This window comes from Nicotiana tabacum, chromosome 18 (genome assembly GCF_000715075.1).
Source record: "Nicotiana tabacum cultivar K326 chromosome 18, ASM71507v2, whole genome shotgun sequence".
Lineage (NCBI taxonomy): Eukaryota > Viridiplantae > Streptophyta > Magnoliopsida > Solanales > Solanaceae > Nicotiana > Nicotiana tabacum.
In genome coordinates, this window is record NC_134097.1 from 97,044,234 (window position 1) to 97,057,873 (window position 13,640).

Below are 13,640 nucleotides of genomic sequence, written 5' to 3' on the forward strand. Positions count from 1 at the left end.
TTTGAGAGACGAAAAAAGATAAAATTAAAAAAAGAAATAAATAAAAAAGTTGCATTGAAGCGAAAATTCATATAGCGGACTTGTTGTATAGACGATGAGTGAGATCGAAGATAGAATCCAGATGTGATCCGTAGGCTACGTGAGTAAAAGTGTATGTTAAATCCCGAATTTGGCGTAGTAACAACTGAACGGTAGAGATATAGTCATAATCTTGTTGCCAATACTCTCTCCACGCTGTAACTGTCTCTCCTCAATTATTATCCATTCTCCCTGTGTTACGAAGAAGAATTGTGATTGGAACAGTTATCTTTATTGGCGTTCGCAATTAACGACAACAGCATCAACATTTTTATTGCTTGAAAAAACATGTCGAAAGAAAAGGAAAGAGAAACTCATGTCTACACGGCCAAGCTCGCGGAACAAGCTGAACGTTATGATGGTTAATTTCATTTCTTTGCATATCTTTTCTCTTCCTTTTTTATTTTTATTTTTTTAATTTAAGCATTTTGATATTCAAATCCTCTGGCCTGACTAATCCTTTATTTAAGCATTTCATTTTCTCTATACCTGCATCAAGAATTCATCCACGCTTTTGTGTGTGCGATCCATAATAGATTTATCAACATGCAGTTGTATTGGAATTACTTATGCATATAATATTTTGAGAAATTTAATTTATGTATATGTTCATGTACAATATCATTAATTTTTCCTTGATTTATTTATTAAATGATAACATCCATCATGTATACAGTTTTGATCTTAGTTCATTAATTACTCTATACCGAAATTCTTATCTGCAGATTGGTTCTTTTGTTGGGGTTGAAGGGCATGTAAGTTGCCTATGTCAGATAAGAATCTAGGACAGGTTTTGTGGGTTCAACTGAACTCGTTGCTTCCAACCCAAACTATGTACATGCATGCAAAAAAGTTTTAAATGCTTACATATCGATCATATTCATTCTAAACCCACTTACTCGAGATCATGGATTCTCCTCTAGCCTTGGTAGACTGGGTTGGTGAGAATGCAAAACCAGAATTGTGACTTTCATATCATCAACTGGAATGAGATATAAAAGTCTTTGCACCATTGTTCTGTTTGGTAACTTGAGATTCATATTGCTTCTCAGAAATGGTTGAGAGTATGAAGGAAGTTGCAAAACTCGATGCTGAACTGACAGTGGAGGAAAGAAACTTACTTTCTGTTGGTTACAAGAATGTTATTGGAGCTCGAAGGGCTTCTTGGCGTATTATGTCCTCCATTGAGCAGAAAGAAGAGTCGAAAGGAAACGAGAACAATGTGAAGTTAATTAAGGGATATAGGCAGAAGGTAGAAGAGGAGCTGTCCAAGATTTGTCATGATATTCTAGAAATCATAGACAAACATCTAATTCCATCTTCTGGCACTGGAGAAGCTACTGTCTTTTATTACAAAATGTAAGGCAAATGTATAAAACCCTCTCTAACTGTTTTAATCAAAATAATTCATACAGTCTTTTGATTCGGTTCTGAGGTTCATCAAGACTGTTACAATCCCTCTTTTCTATGTCTGGTTCAGGAAAGGTGATTATTATCGTTACCTTGCTGAGTTCAAGACTGATGAGGAAAGGAATGAGGCTGCTGAGCAGTCATTGAAGGGCTATGAGGCAAGTTATTTCAATTGGTTTTAACATCAAAATTATGTAACTGGTAAGGTAATTGTAGGAAACTCTCTGTGATAACATTAATGAACTAAGGTACTATAATGTTATTTACACTTCCTATGTTGTCAGTATATATAACTACATCCTTTAATATGATCAATTGGTGCACATTAAAGTGAGTTATATTTGAGAGTTGCACTGATTTTTTTTTTCAGGCTGCTACGGCCACTGCAAACTCTGATCTGCCTTCAACACATCCGATCAGGCTTGGTCTTGCATTGAACTTCTCCGTATTCTACTATGAGATCATGAACTCACCTGAAAGGTACAATTCATGACCAATATACGAATACCTCTAGAATATGTTTCTTGTGATTTTCTTGTCCTCTTGATGATGTGGATTGACGAAATTCAAATTTCCAGGGCATGTCACTTGGCTAAACAAGCTTTTGATGAGGCAATAGCAGAATTGGACACTTTAAGTGAAGAGTCATACAAGGACAGTACCTTAATCATGCAGCTGTTAAGAGACAACCTCACACTGTGGACCTCTGATTTGCCTGAAGATGGAGGTAATAATTATCCAACTGTTTGTCTTAGGAGTGAGTCCATCTGTTGAGACAATTAAGTGATACTCTCCTAAGGGTACATTAGTCATTTACTTATACACTAAGCTAAATTAGTTAGTGTTAAATACTTTACATATACATATATAAAGAGGTGATAAAAAGAAGTAATGAAAATAATAGACATACGCTCTTTTCTTTCTCTTTTCTTCTTTCTTCTCTCTGCTATTCTCTGCTATTCTATCCTCTGCTTCTAACTGGGTTTCATCCCATTCATCTTCTTTCAAATTATCTCATGGTATCAGAGCCATCTCGCTAGATATTCTAGTCGAAGAATTGGCATTTAGTGTTTGTTAAAATTGCATGTTGCTAATCTTGAAATTCTGAAATTCTTGGGCTTTTCTTGAACTGAAATGAGTTCAATCGGAGAACAACCTTCAGATGGTACAACTACAGGAGATCGACAAAATCTGGGTATTGGAGTTCCAAACCCAGGAAATGCAGGAATCGATTACAACCATCCTCTGTTTCTTCTCCAGCTGATGTTAGTGGCATACAAATCATTTCGTTCCAGTTGACAGGTATTGAAAATTACTCTATCTGGTTTAGATCTATGCGTGTAGCTTTATTGGGTAGAAACAAATTGGGGATGGTAGATGGTACATGCAAGAAAGAATCATTTCCTGAATTCATGTGGAATCACTGGGAAAGAGTTAATGCAATAGTCCTTTCTTGGATTATGAATTCTGTAGCTAAAGGTCTGCTTGGGGGGATAATGTATGCGTCAAGTGCACAAGCAGTCTGGGAAGACCTGGCTGAAAGATTTAACAAGGTTGATGGGTCAAGAATCTTCAACCTGCATAAAGAAATTGCAACCTTGACCCAAGGAACATCATCTGTATCAGTCTATTATTCACGACTGAATGATTTGTGGAAAGAATTTGAGTCATTGGTTCCTGCCCCAAGTTGTGATTGTGCAAAATCAAGGGAATTTGTGATCTATCTGCAAAAATTGAAGTTATACCAATTTCTAATGGGACTAAACGATTCTTATGCACAAGCTAGAAGCCAGATACTTATGAGAAGTCCTGTACCAAATGTGAATCAAGCATATGTTATGATAGTAAGTGATGAAAGTCAAAAGGCTATAGCAGCTACATCAAGGGTGTTAGGAGCTAATCCTAGTGTGGTTACAGGAAATTATGATGTTGCATTATATACTAGAACTGTTGTGGGTAACCAAAGGTTTAAGAAAAATTACAACATCTCATGTGATTTTTGTAAGATGAAGGGGCATAGTAAAGAGAATTGTTACAAGATAGTGGATATCCTCCTGATTTTAAGTCGAAAAAGAGAGGGGGAGCAGGAAATGGTGCAACCTACAATGTATTTGGGGAAGGTGTTCCACAGAATGGTATACTGACAAACAATATGACTGCGGGCAATCCAAATACAATTGGAGTAAACCAAACTGCAGGACACGGACAGGAGAATATAATGACTCAGCTATCTCAACTTGGAGTGTCTCCATTTACAAAAGAACAGTATGATCAGATTCTGCAGTTACTCAACAAAAATCCTGCACCAGTTAGAAACAATACATCATCATCTGCAGCAAATGTAGCAGGTACAAGTACAAGTACAACTTTACTAGCTTCAGAGGATAGTAAGAAAGAATGGATAGTTGATACAGGAGCTACAAATCATATGGTCGCTGACCTAAAACTGTTAGAAAATTCATTTGTGATTCAACCTGAAATTCCAAAGAAAGTCTATATGCCTAATGGTGACATTTCATGTGTGACACATATAGGAGCCAGCAAATTACCTAACAAAAATATCATTACTAATGTGTTTCATCTGCCTCAATTCAAGTTCAATTTGTTATCAGTTTCTAAATTGACCAAAGAGCTAAGGTGTTCGGCTACCTTCTTTCCTCACTTCTTCATTTTTCAGGAACTCTTCAATGGGAAGGTGAAGGAGATTGGTAAGGAAGATAATGGTCTTTACATACTTGATGATCAAACACCTGGAAGTTGCTCAAATGTCTCTTTGGCAGTTAAAAAGAAGAATGTTGAAGGTGAAATAGTTCAGTCAGAAGATATTGAATTGTGGCATCAAAGGTTTGGTCATGTATCTACTGCAGTTCTTAGACATTTGCTACCTATAAATGTAGAGCTTATAGCTGACAAAGTAAATAAGTGTGCAATATGTCCATGTGCAAAACAAACAAGATTGCCTTTTCCTGCTAGTAATATTAAATCTGTTGCTTGCTTTGACTTAGTACATATGGACTTATGGGGTCCCTACAAAATAGCAACATATGATGGCAACAAATATTTTTTTGACTGTAGTTGATGACTATTCTAGAATGTGTTGGGTGTTCTTACTTAAACTGAAGTCTGATGTATGTGTGATAATTAAGCAGTTTATCACTTTTGTTAAGACTCAATTTGATAAGGTCATTAGAGTGATCAGGACAAATAATGGAACAGAATTTGTCAACTCTGTTTGCAGTAGTTTGTTTCAACAACTAGGCATAATTCATCAAAAGACATGTGTCTATACTTCTCAGCAAAATGGAGTTGCTGAAAGAAAGCATAGACACATATTAGAAGTTACTAGAGCTATTAGGTTTCAGACAGAGATTCCAATCAAATTTTGGGGTCACTGTGTGTTAGCTGCAGTATATCTTATAAATAGGATACCTAGCATAGTGATCAACAATCAATCGCCCTATGAGAGGTTGTACAGAAGAAGACCATCCTATAATCACATGAAAGTTCTAGGATGTCTATGTTATGCAAAAATAGTTCAATAATATGACAAATTAATGACAAGAACTAGACAAGCAATTCACATGGGATATGCAGAAATACAGAAAGGATATCTACTTTATGATCCCACTGACAGAAGCTTCTTTGTCAATAGAGATGTGATTTTTAGAGAAGATGTATTTCCCTTCAAAGTTAAACAAAAAGTCACCCCACCTATATTTCAAAAGTCTGTTCCTGACTCAATGTCATATGATTCATATAGTACTCCTGAAGGTCAACTATCTGGAATTAGAACCTCTACTACTCAGACATTAAATACTCAATCTGAAGTAGTTGAACCTCTAGAAGTACAGTGTACTGATATGGATCAAATCAATGAGGTTCAAATAGAACCAGATGAGTCTCAACCTCTTATCAATGCTCAGCACCTTCATGAACCTCTAGAAAATCAACATCAAGCTGAAGTTGCTGAAATAACCGAATCTTTAGTGAATCAAAACCAACTGATAGAAGGTGGAATTAGGAGGTCTGGTAGAGAAAAAAGGCCACCTATTTGGATGAATGACTTTGTGTCTCTAAACATTCATCATGAGGTTCCTTATGCTATGTCTAAGTATATCACTTACAATAATATCTCTCCCTCTTATCAAGCATATATAGCAGTCTCCTCATCTACAACTGAACCTTCAAACTACTGTGAAGCTGTTAAAGAACCCAGGTGGGTCGATGCAATGAAGGCAGAAATTGAAGCCTTAGAAACTAATCATATATGGGACATAGTCTCATTACTTGAGGGCAAAAGTCCTATAGGATGTAAGTGGATTTATAAAATCAAATACAAGGCTTCAGGAGAAATTGAAAGATTTAAGGCGAGAGTAGTGGCAAAAGGGTATAGTCAAAAAGAAGGCATTGACTATCAAGAAACATTCTCACCAGTTGTGAAAATGAAAACTATCAGAACTGTCTTGTCTATTGCAGCTGGTAAACAATGGCATATACATCAAATGGATGTATACAATGCTTTTCTTCAAGGGGATTTACATGATGAAATATATATGCAATTACCACAAGGATTCAAGAGTTAGGGGGAGAAAAATCCAGTGTGCAGACTCATAAAATACTTGTATGGGCTAAAACAAGCCCCAAGGCAATGGAATGCCAAACTAACAGAAGCTTTACTAAGTTTTCAATTTCAACAGAGCCAATGTGATCATTCTCTCTTTATTAAGAAGACAAGTGAAGGCACAATAATAGTTCTTGTATATGTTGATGGCATGTTGATTACAGGTGATGGTCTAAAGCTAATTGAAGACACAAAAGCTACTCTACAACAAACTTTTAAGATGAAGGATTTAGGTGAGCTAAAATACTTCCTAGGTATTGAATTTGCAAGATCCAAACAAGGGATCTTAATGCATCAAAGGAAGTACACACTAGAACTCATTTCTGAAACTGGCTTAAGTGCTGCAAGGCCAGCTATAACACCTATGGACAGCAATATCAAGTTACCTACAAAAGAGTATGATGACTATGTTGAAGAAACAGGTAAGTCAGAAGATGGTTTACTTCCTGATCCAAGCATTTATCAAAGATTAATTGGGAAACTTCTGTACTTAACTATGACAAGACCAGATGTATCATACAGTGTACGGAACTTAAGTCAATGCTTACAACAGCCTAAAAAATCTCACATGGAAGCAGCACTCAGAATTGTGAAATATATGAAAAATCAGCCTGGGCAAGGAATTCTTCTGTCCAGCAAATACAACAATACTATTTCTGCATATTGCGATGCAGATTGAGCTTCATGTCCACAATCTAGAAAGTCTATAACAGGCTACTTAGTTAAACTTGGAGAATCTCTAATTTGTTGGAAGTAAAAGAAACAGACAACTGTCTCAAGAAGCTCGGCAGAAGCCGAGTACAGAAGTGTTGCTGCTACAGTTGCAGAACTGATTTGGTTATTGGGTCTACTTAAGGCAATTGGTATTGACGTAAAGACACCAGTTGACATTTTCAGTGACAGTAAAGCTGCTATGCAAATAGCAGTAAATCCTGTTTATCATGAAAGGACTAAACACATTGAAATTGATTGTCACTTTATAAGGGAAAAAATAGTCCAAGGAGTGGTTACAACAAAGTACATTTCCACAAGGGATCAGCCAGCTGACATCTTAACCAAAAGCCTCAGTAAAGTTCAACATGAGTATCTTTGCTCCAAGCTAGGAGTTCTTAACGTTTTTTTTCACTACCTAGCTTGAGGGGGAGTGTTGAGACAATTAAGTGATACTCTCCTAAGGGTACATTAATCATTTATTTATACACTAAGCTAAATCAGTTAGTGTTAAATACTTTATATATACATATGTAAAGAGGTGATAAAAAGAAGTAATGAAAATAATAGACATACGCTCTTTTCTTTCTCTCTTCTTCTTTCTTCTTTCTTCTTTCTGCTATTCTATCCTCTTCTTCTAACTGGGTTTCATCCATTCATCTTCTTTCAAATTATCTCATACATTGTAGCTCTAGTTGATCAGGAGACTCAAATGATACATTTCGTAATATTTTAATGTTTTTATGAACTTGACACCTTTGAATTGCTAAAACTGACTTCTCTTTGTGTCAAAGGAACCAAAAAGAACTCCTTTGGATTCTACTTCTCCTTACCTAAACCTGGAAATATATAACTAATAAAGTAAGTGAATGATTCTGAAAACTAGATGAACATTGCTGTTTTTGTAGCTGAAGAGAATTCGAAAGCTGATGAGCCGAAAGCAGCAGAACCTCCTCAAAAAACAGAAGATCCGCCTCAAGGGAGTCTTTGACTTGATCTAAAGTTAAAGTCATCATCAATATACACTTGCTAAAATCGACTTTTGTTCTTCGACAGAATTAATGGAGGCACAAGGGGCAGTATGCTTGAGACATTTCTGCCCTTTCCCTCAGCTGTCTTTGAGACTATAGAGCGTGCATGATTTTGCAATGCCCCCATCAGAAGAAGATGCACTTCTTAATTTGGTCGCGACTTTTCCATTTTTTTCCCTTTATTTATCTTCTTTGTTGGAAAAGTGTTACTCAATATGATCTTTTTTCAAATGAGTCTTTAGTCTTTTGTTAAATCCTTGATTCTGTTCAGGAAAAAAGGAGGATTTGCTGAAAGATTTTGATCCAATCCCTCCATATTTTTACTTATTGTAATTGAACAAAGTTGTGATAATGAAAAGCCTATGCAAAAACATTCCTGTTAAGATTATAATGCTCATTCTGGAGATCCGCTAAAAATAATTCCTCTATTGACTATATGACTTAAATTCTAGATTCTACAACTGAGAACATCAAGAAAGTAGTAGATTATAAGATAGAGTACAACTTCAGAACTTTCTTACGGCATGCACACTGCATAAATCTGATACATACTTGTTGGGACCACAAAATCAGGTGTTATGAGTAAGCTAGCAAAGCAAACCTTCAACGACTATAAATATATAGGACAGCAAAAGAGAAATATACCAAAAGAGACACAAACATTTAACGTGGTTCGGTCAATTGACCTACGTCCACGACAGAGATGAGCAATCCACTATATAAAAGGAGAGTATAAAATATCGAGAGAACAACCTCACAAAGAGGCAAAGGCTCCTCAATAAGAGGAAAGATTCTCTAGAAGTCCAAACTTTTTCCTACAAGAAAAAGGACTTGCCAAATATATGAGAATTATAATTTCCTTCTACAAAAAGGAAAACCTGGTAAATATGTTGTCATTTCCTTCCAGAGATATAAAAACCAAATATAGTAAGAAAATCATGACAATACAAAGCTGAACAAATTCTGCAAACCTATACATACCGTTCGCACAACTTAGCATATTTGCACCAGCTGCACTTATTGCCTTTTAAGCTCAGTTTTGGTTGCTTTTTCCATCTGAAAACACAAAGTAACGACAAACCATATCAAATAGTGTAAAAATTTACAAAAGAATCAAGCAATTAGACTAAGAATGTATATCTAAATCACTATATATATTTTCAGCAGCATCAAGGACCGATAAGGCAATAAAGTCCGTATGATATACATCTTTGTCAAGTACACAATGGCAGTACTTCTTACTACACTGCTAGACCATGATTTTGTGGCTTAAATGAGAATATTATGATTATTGAAGATCATGTGCTAAGAATAACATATTAGATATAGTCCAGTGTTTAAGATTGAGTTGAAAGTCAATTGATGTTTCTGTGCTGATTTTCTCCAAACTATGGCCACATATTTTTTTCCTTCATCGACCGTAGTTTTTTCTTATTATTGTTAAATAAAATCTACAGTTGTTGTGTTTTAAATTTTATTTTACACTAATGTAGTCGAAGTGGGAGAATTTAGAGAAATATTTTGCATTGTCTTAAATATTTTATTTATGTTTTAACTATATATTTCGTGTTTGATAGTAGTCCATAAATGCGAACCTAATTGTAAGTGTGATATATGGTTAGTGAGTCGTGTATGTTATGTGCTTAGGGAGTCTAGTGAGCTGTAAGCTTAACCTAATGAAGCCCGTAATTTTGAGGGTCAATTAGATTTTCTTATTTCCAGTTAGTTCCCCTGTCTAGTCCTTATAAAAGCCACACATTTTATCTTCTTTCGTGGACAATTAATCATACAATTGTATGGAGGATTAAGGCTAAGTGGTAGTTGTCCTATTGATGCGTCATTTCGAGAGAAGGCCATAGGATAGATAGGAAGACCTCATTCTATTATCCGATATGGCTCAAATAGGTTGATCACGCCCGACTATGCTTTGTAAAAAGGACTAAGCGATTATTACAAATATAATTCAGTTGATTAGTCCGGAATCGAATCACACAGGGAATTAATCTACTAATTACGACAACTAATTTTGCAAGAATTCAAGTAATCAACTTTCAAAAATTTTAAATAATGATTTGAGTGATTACTAACTATGAGAAAAGTAATTAAAATGATGTAAATTTATAACTAACAGAGTAAATCTTGTAGACAATATTGGAAAAGTCTAGGGTTATGATTTTTTCAATCGTCGCAATCCTCCCTACTATGTTTCCTATAAATTCGCCTACGTATTCTCTACCGATCGTGAGTGCTTTGGGTGTCGTAATTCTCTTCCGTGCAACTACCACAATTTACTAGACTTATTCTTCCGAACTACGCTAGTTGACACTAATTCACCACTCGCTCGATCGCACCAAGTCTTCGTTATTCCAAATCCGACCTTTAAACCCTTTGTATTGATTCCACATATACGTTAGGAGTGATGTTGTTCAACAACTACCTAAATATGTACCCTTTTTCAAGCAATACACACTAACTAGACATAGTTAATTGAGAGTTCTTCAATCAATAACAATGAACACGTAATTGAACAAGTAGAAAAAAATTAATGGCAAAGTAATATTAAACATAGTGAAAAATCATCCTCCAATAGGTTCCATCAAATCCTAGATGAGAAATCTTATCTACTCATAATTATATAAACAATCTTAATAATATTTAAAAGAATTAAACTACAGATTAAAGAAGAATGGAGGGAAAAACTCTTTTGATTCCTTGCTCCAAAGTGTTCTGTAACCTTTTTTCTTTTTCAAATAATGTCCAACCTTTCCTCAACTCGTGTATGGAGTATTTATATGTTAGGGTCGAGGTATGTACGTCCAAATCCGGGTCGGAGTATTTTTAAACCACGCACATAGGGGCATCAGGCGCCTAAACTCGCAGGGCCAAGCTTGTAACGCAGCTGGAGCAGGCCTTGGAGCTGGCGATGCCTGGTCTGGCGTCAGGCATGAGTTCTCCATGCTCTCATACTATTCTCTTGTATTTTTATCATCTTTGAGTGCAATTTTCACTCGTCTTTGTCTTCTGATGGTCCTACACATAAGACAACATAATCAGCTCAAATGTCACATAATTAATCACTAAAATAACAAAATTGATGGCGAGTAATGTACTAAAAATATATTATTATGGCCAAACATCACTATCACACACTTAAACGTTGCTCGTCCTTGAGTCAACTAGCAATTCACACCAAGCTTGAGCACTTTATTTTTAATATATCTGAAGCACACCACACCTATGACTATAGTTGATAGCAACAATTAAACTTTAGCAAATGCCTTCAATACACACTTTCCTTTAACATATGCCATACTTCGAAAACCATTTATTTAGCATAAAGACAACATGCTCATAACAATCTTAGCCTCAAGAATTGACTCAATATCACAATGCACTCATGGATTAAACACTTAACATCATAGAGAAATCTAATAATATCACATATCCATCACAAAATTATGTGCCCTCACAACAAGAATACAAGAGTAAGTTGAATCCACACATTCGAATCAAATGCTCAAATATATTTTAAAGAATCACATTTTAAGTACTATAGGCTTGCCCATTATGTAAACTTCCACTAATGTAGGCTTGATCGGTCAAAAATCAAGTAGGACTTTTTTATAGTTGTAAAGTGAGTTAAGGGACGGGTAGGATATATTTTTGGAATAGTGGCTCACCCTCCTAAGCACTTTAACATATCACATAATTAATTTTAAGCGCAAATTTGATAAGTGTGGATTTTGACTGCTTATTAGCGCCTTTTTGCTTTTGTTTTAGTCTAAATGCATTGAATTGTGTCCCCGAAACTGATCAAATTATGTAAAATTGCAGGAATGATGGAAATTGAGCTTCAGAGATGAAATCCGACTAAAAAAGGAATAATATAAACCAAGGCAATAAAAGGCATAGAAGCTTACAAAAAGCGGACCACAGAATTCCATCTGCGACCGCAATCAAGGAAGGAAAATTCAGCAGATTTGGGAGTAAATTGCGGATCACACATGGATTGTGCGGCTGCAAAAGCTAGGCTAGGATCAAAGATCAGAGAGATAACAAAAAGGCCAAGTCTAGAGCTTCCTGAGATGGTGTTAGCTATGTATTTGGGTTTGGGTGTGGATTATCTTTTTCCTTCTGTATTACTAATTTGTGTGAATCGACTGTAGGTGCAATTATGGTGGCGAACAATAGTGAACTCGGAAACATGACTTTGCGGGATGTGGACGTTGAGGATGACCAAGTTGAAGAGGTTCCTCTTGAACCTCAAGCCAATATAAGAGGTCGGGCGCCTCATGACAATGTCCCAGTTCCACCCCCAGCTCCACCAAGAGCGGCTCCACACCGGGTGTTACCGAATGAAGGGTATGCAAGTGCCATAGTCCCTCTCCATATTAGGGTGGGCAACTTTCAAATCACTAATGTAATGCTCACTTTTCTATAGAAACGAGGATTCTTCACCGGGGCTCCAAGTCAAAATGCATACAAACACTTGAAGGGGTTTGTGGACACTTGTTGGGGGAGTAAACAAACAAACTTCTCCAAGGACGCGTTAAGGCTAATGCTTTTTCTCTTCTCTCTATAAGGGAAAGCCTTAGATTGGTTGGAAAGATTGCCAAACCATTCCATTCTATGGGAGAAATGTATTGCCAAGTTCTTCTCTCCCGAGCATATGGCTACTCTTAGAGATGAGATTCTAGCATTCAAGCAAGAGCCCAATGAGCCGCTGCATGAGATATAAGAGTGGTATACAACAATAGTCAAAGAGTGTCCCAATAACGATATGATAGAGAATATGATTCAACAAACTTTCTATCGTGGGATTAATACGACCAACCAATGCATGGTGAATCAACTTGCAAATGGAAATTTCATGACAACACCGTGTGCGGAAGCTTGTGAGATTTTGGATGAAATAGCGGATACATCATCGGAATGGCAATCCAGTGCTAATGTTCCACAAGGTGATCCGAACGTGATTCACCTCCATAAAGCGTTGCATGACCATTGGCAAGCCATTGCCGAATTGACCCCACTTTGAATCAATTAGAAAAGGATCAACTTCAACAAGTGCAAAGTCCTAAGAAAGTCAATTCCATGGAGGGAGTAAGCATGATAGTGAACAAAAGAAGGTCAAAGGGTCCACAAGTGCGAAACCGAGTAGAGAATTATGTACAAGAAGATAATGGGTTTGATTAAGATGAATCTTACGATGAACAAGAGGATGAGGTGTTGTGAACAACTACCAAGGGTAAAGAAACAACTCTCAAGGCTCGATTCAACAACAATGAGGACCTCAAAGCAATCAAGGTAATTGAAACTCTAACAACCAAGGTAATTAGAGTGGTGGTAACAATAAAAGGGAATTGGCATAACAACAACAATCAAGAAAATCAGAGTGGTGGAAATAATCAAGGTGATTGGATTGGCAACAATCAAGGAAATTGGGGAGGTAACAATCAAGGGATGGAACAATAATCAAGGAAATCAGGGGTTGGGTTTTCAAAGTCCCCCGATGTATAACCAACTGAGCAACTGGCCTCCTTATCCTTCCTATGGTCCTAGTTCTTCCAACAATGAAATGAGGCATATTGAGAATATATTCAAGCAAATGATGAAGAAGAATGACGATTTTGATGCCCAACTTGCCTCACACAATACATCAATCTGTAACTTGAAAGTTCAAATGGGGCAAATCTCTCAAGCTCTAAATACTCGTCCTAAGGGAGCACTACCAAGTGACATGGTGGTGAACCCAAAGGGTGGGAACACACCCACCTCAAGCCAAAGAC

At 36.4% G+C, this 13,640-nt stretch overlaps 1 protein-coding gene and 1 long non-coding RNA gene across 2 annotated transcripts; one reads left to right on the forward strand and one right to left on the reverse strand.

Moving 5' to 3' along the window:
- The first annotated feature begins 257 nt into the window (after positions 1-257).
- Positions 258-8,268, forward strand: LOC142172945 (14-3-3 protein 7-like). Its single transcript, XM_075237083.1, has 6 exons — positions 258-439; positions 1,131-1,437; positions 1,559-1,646; positions 1,859-1,968; positions 2,067-2,215; positions 7,729-8,268. The coding sequence occupies exons 1-6, from the start codon at positions 367-369 to the stop codon at positions 7,809-7,811; spliced, it is 810 nt and encodes a 269-aa protein (XP_075093184.1). The 5' UTR covers positions 258-366; the 3' UTR covers positions 7,812-8,268.
- LOC107811046 (uncharacterized) lies at positions 3,400-9,243 on the reverse strand. The gene is made up of 3 exons (XR_001653824.2): positions 9,059-9,243; positions 8,833-8,907; positions 3,400-3,788 (listed from the first exon to the last, which is right to left on the reverse strand). It is a non-coding gene; the product is annotated as an uncharacterized LOC107811046 (long non-coding RNA).
- Between the last annotated feature and the right edge of the window lie 4,397 nt (positions 9,244-13,640).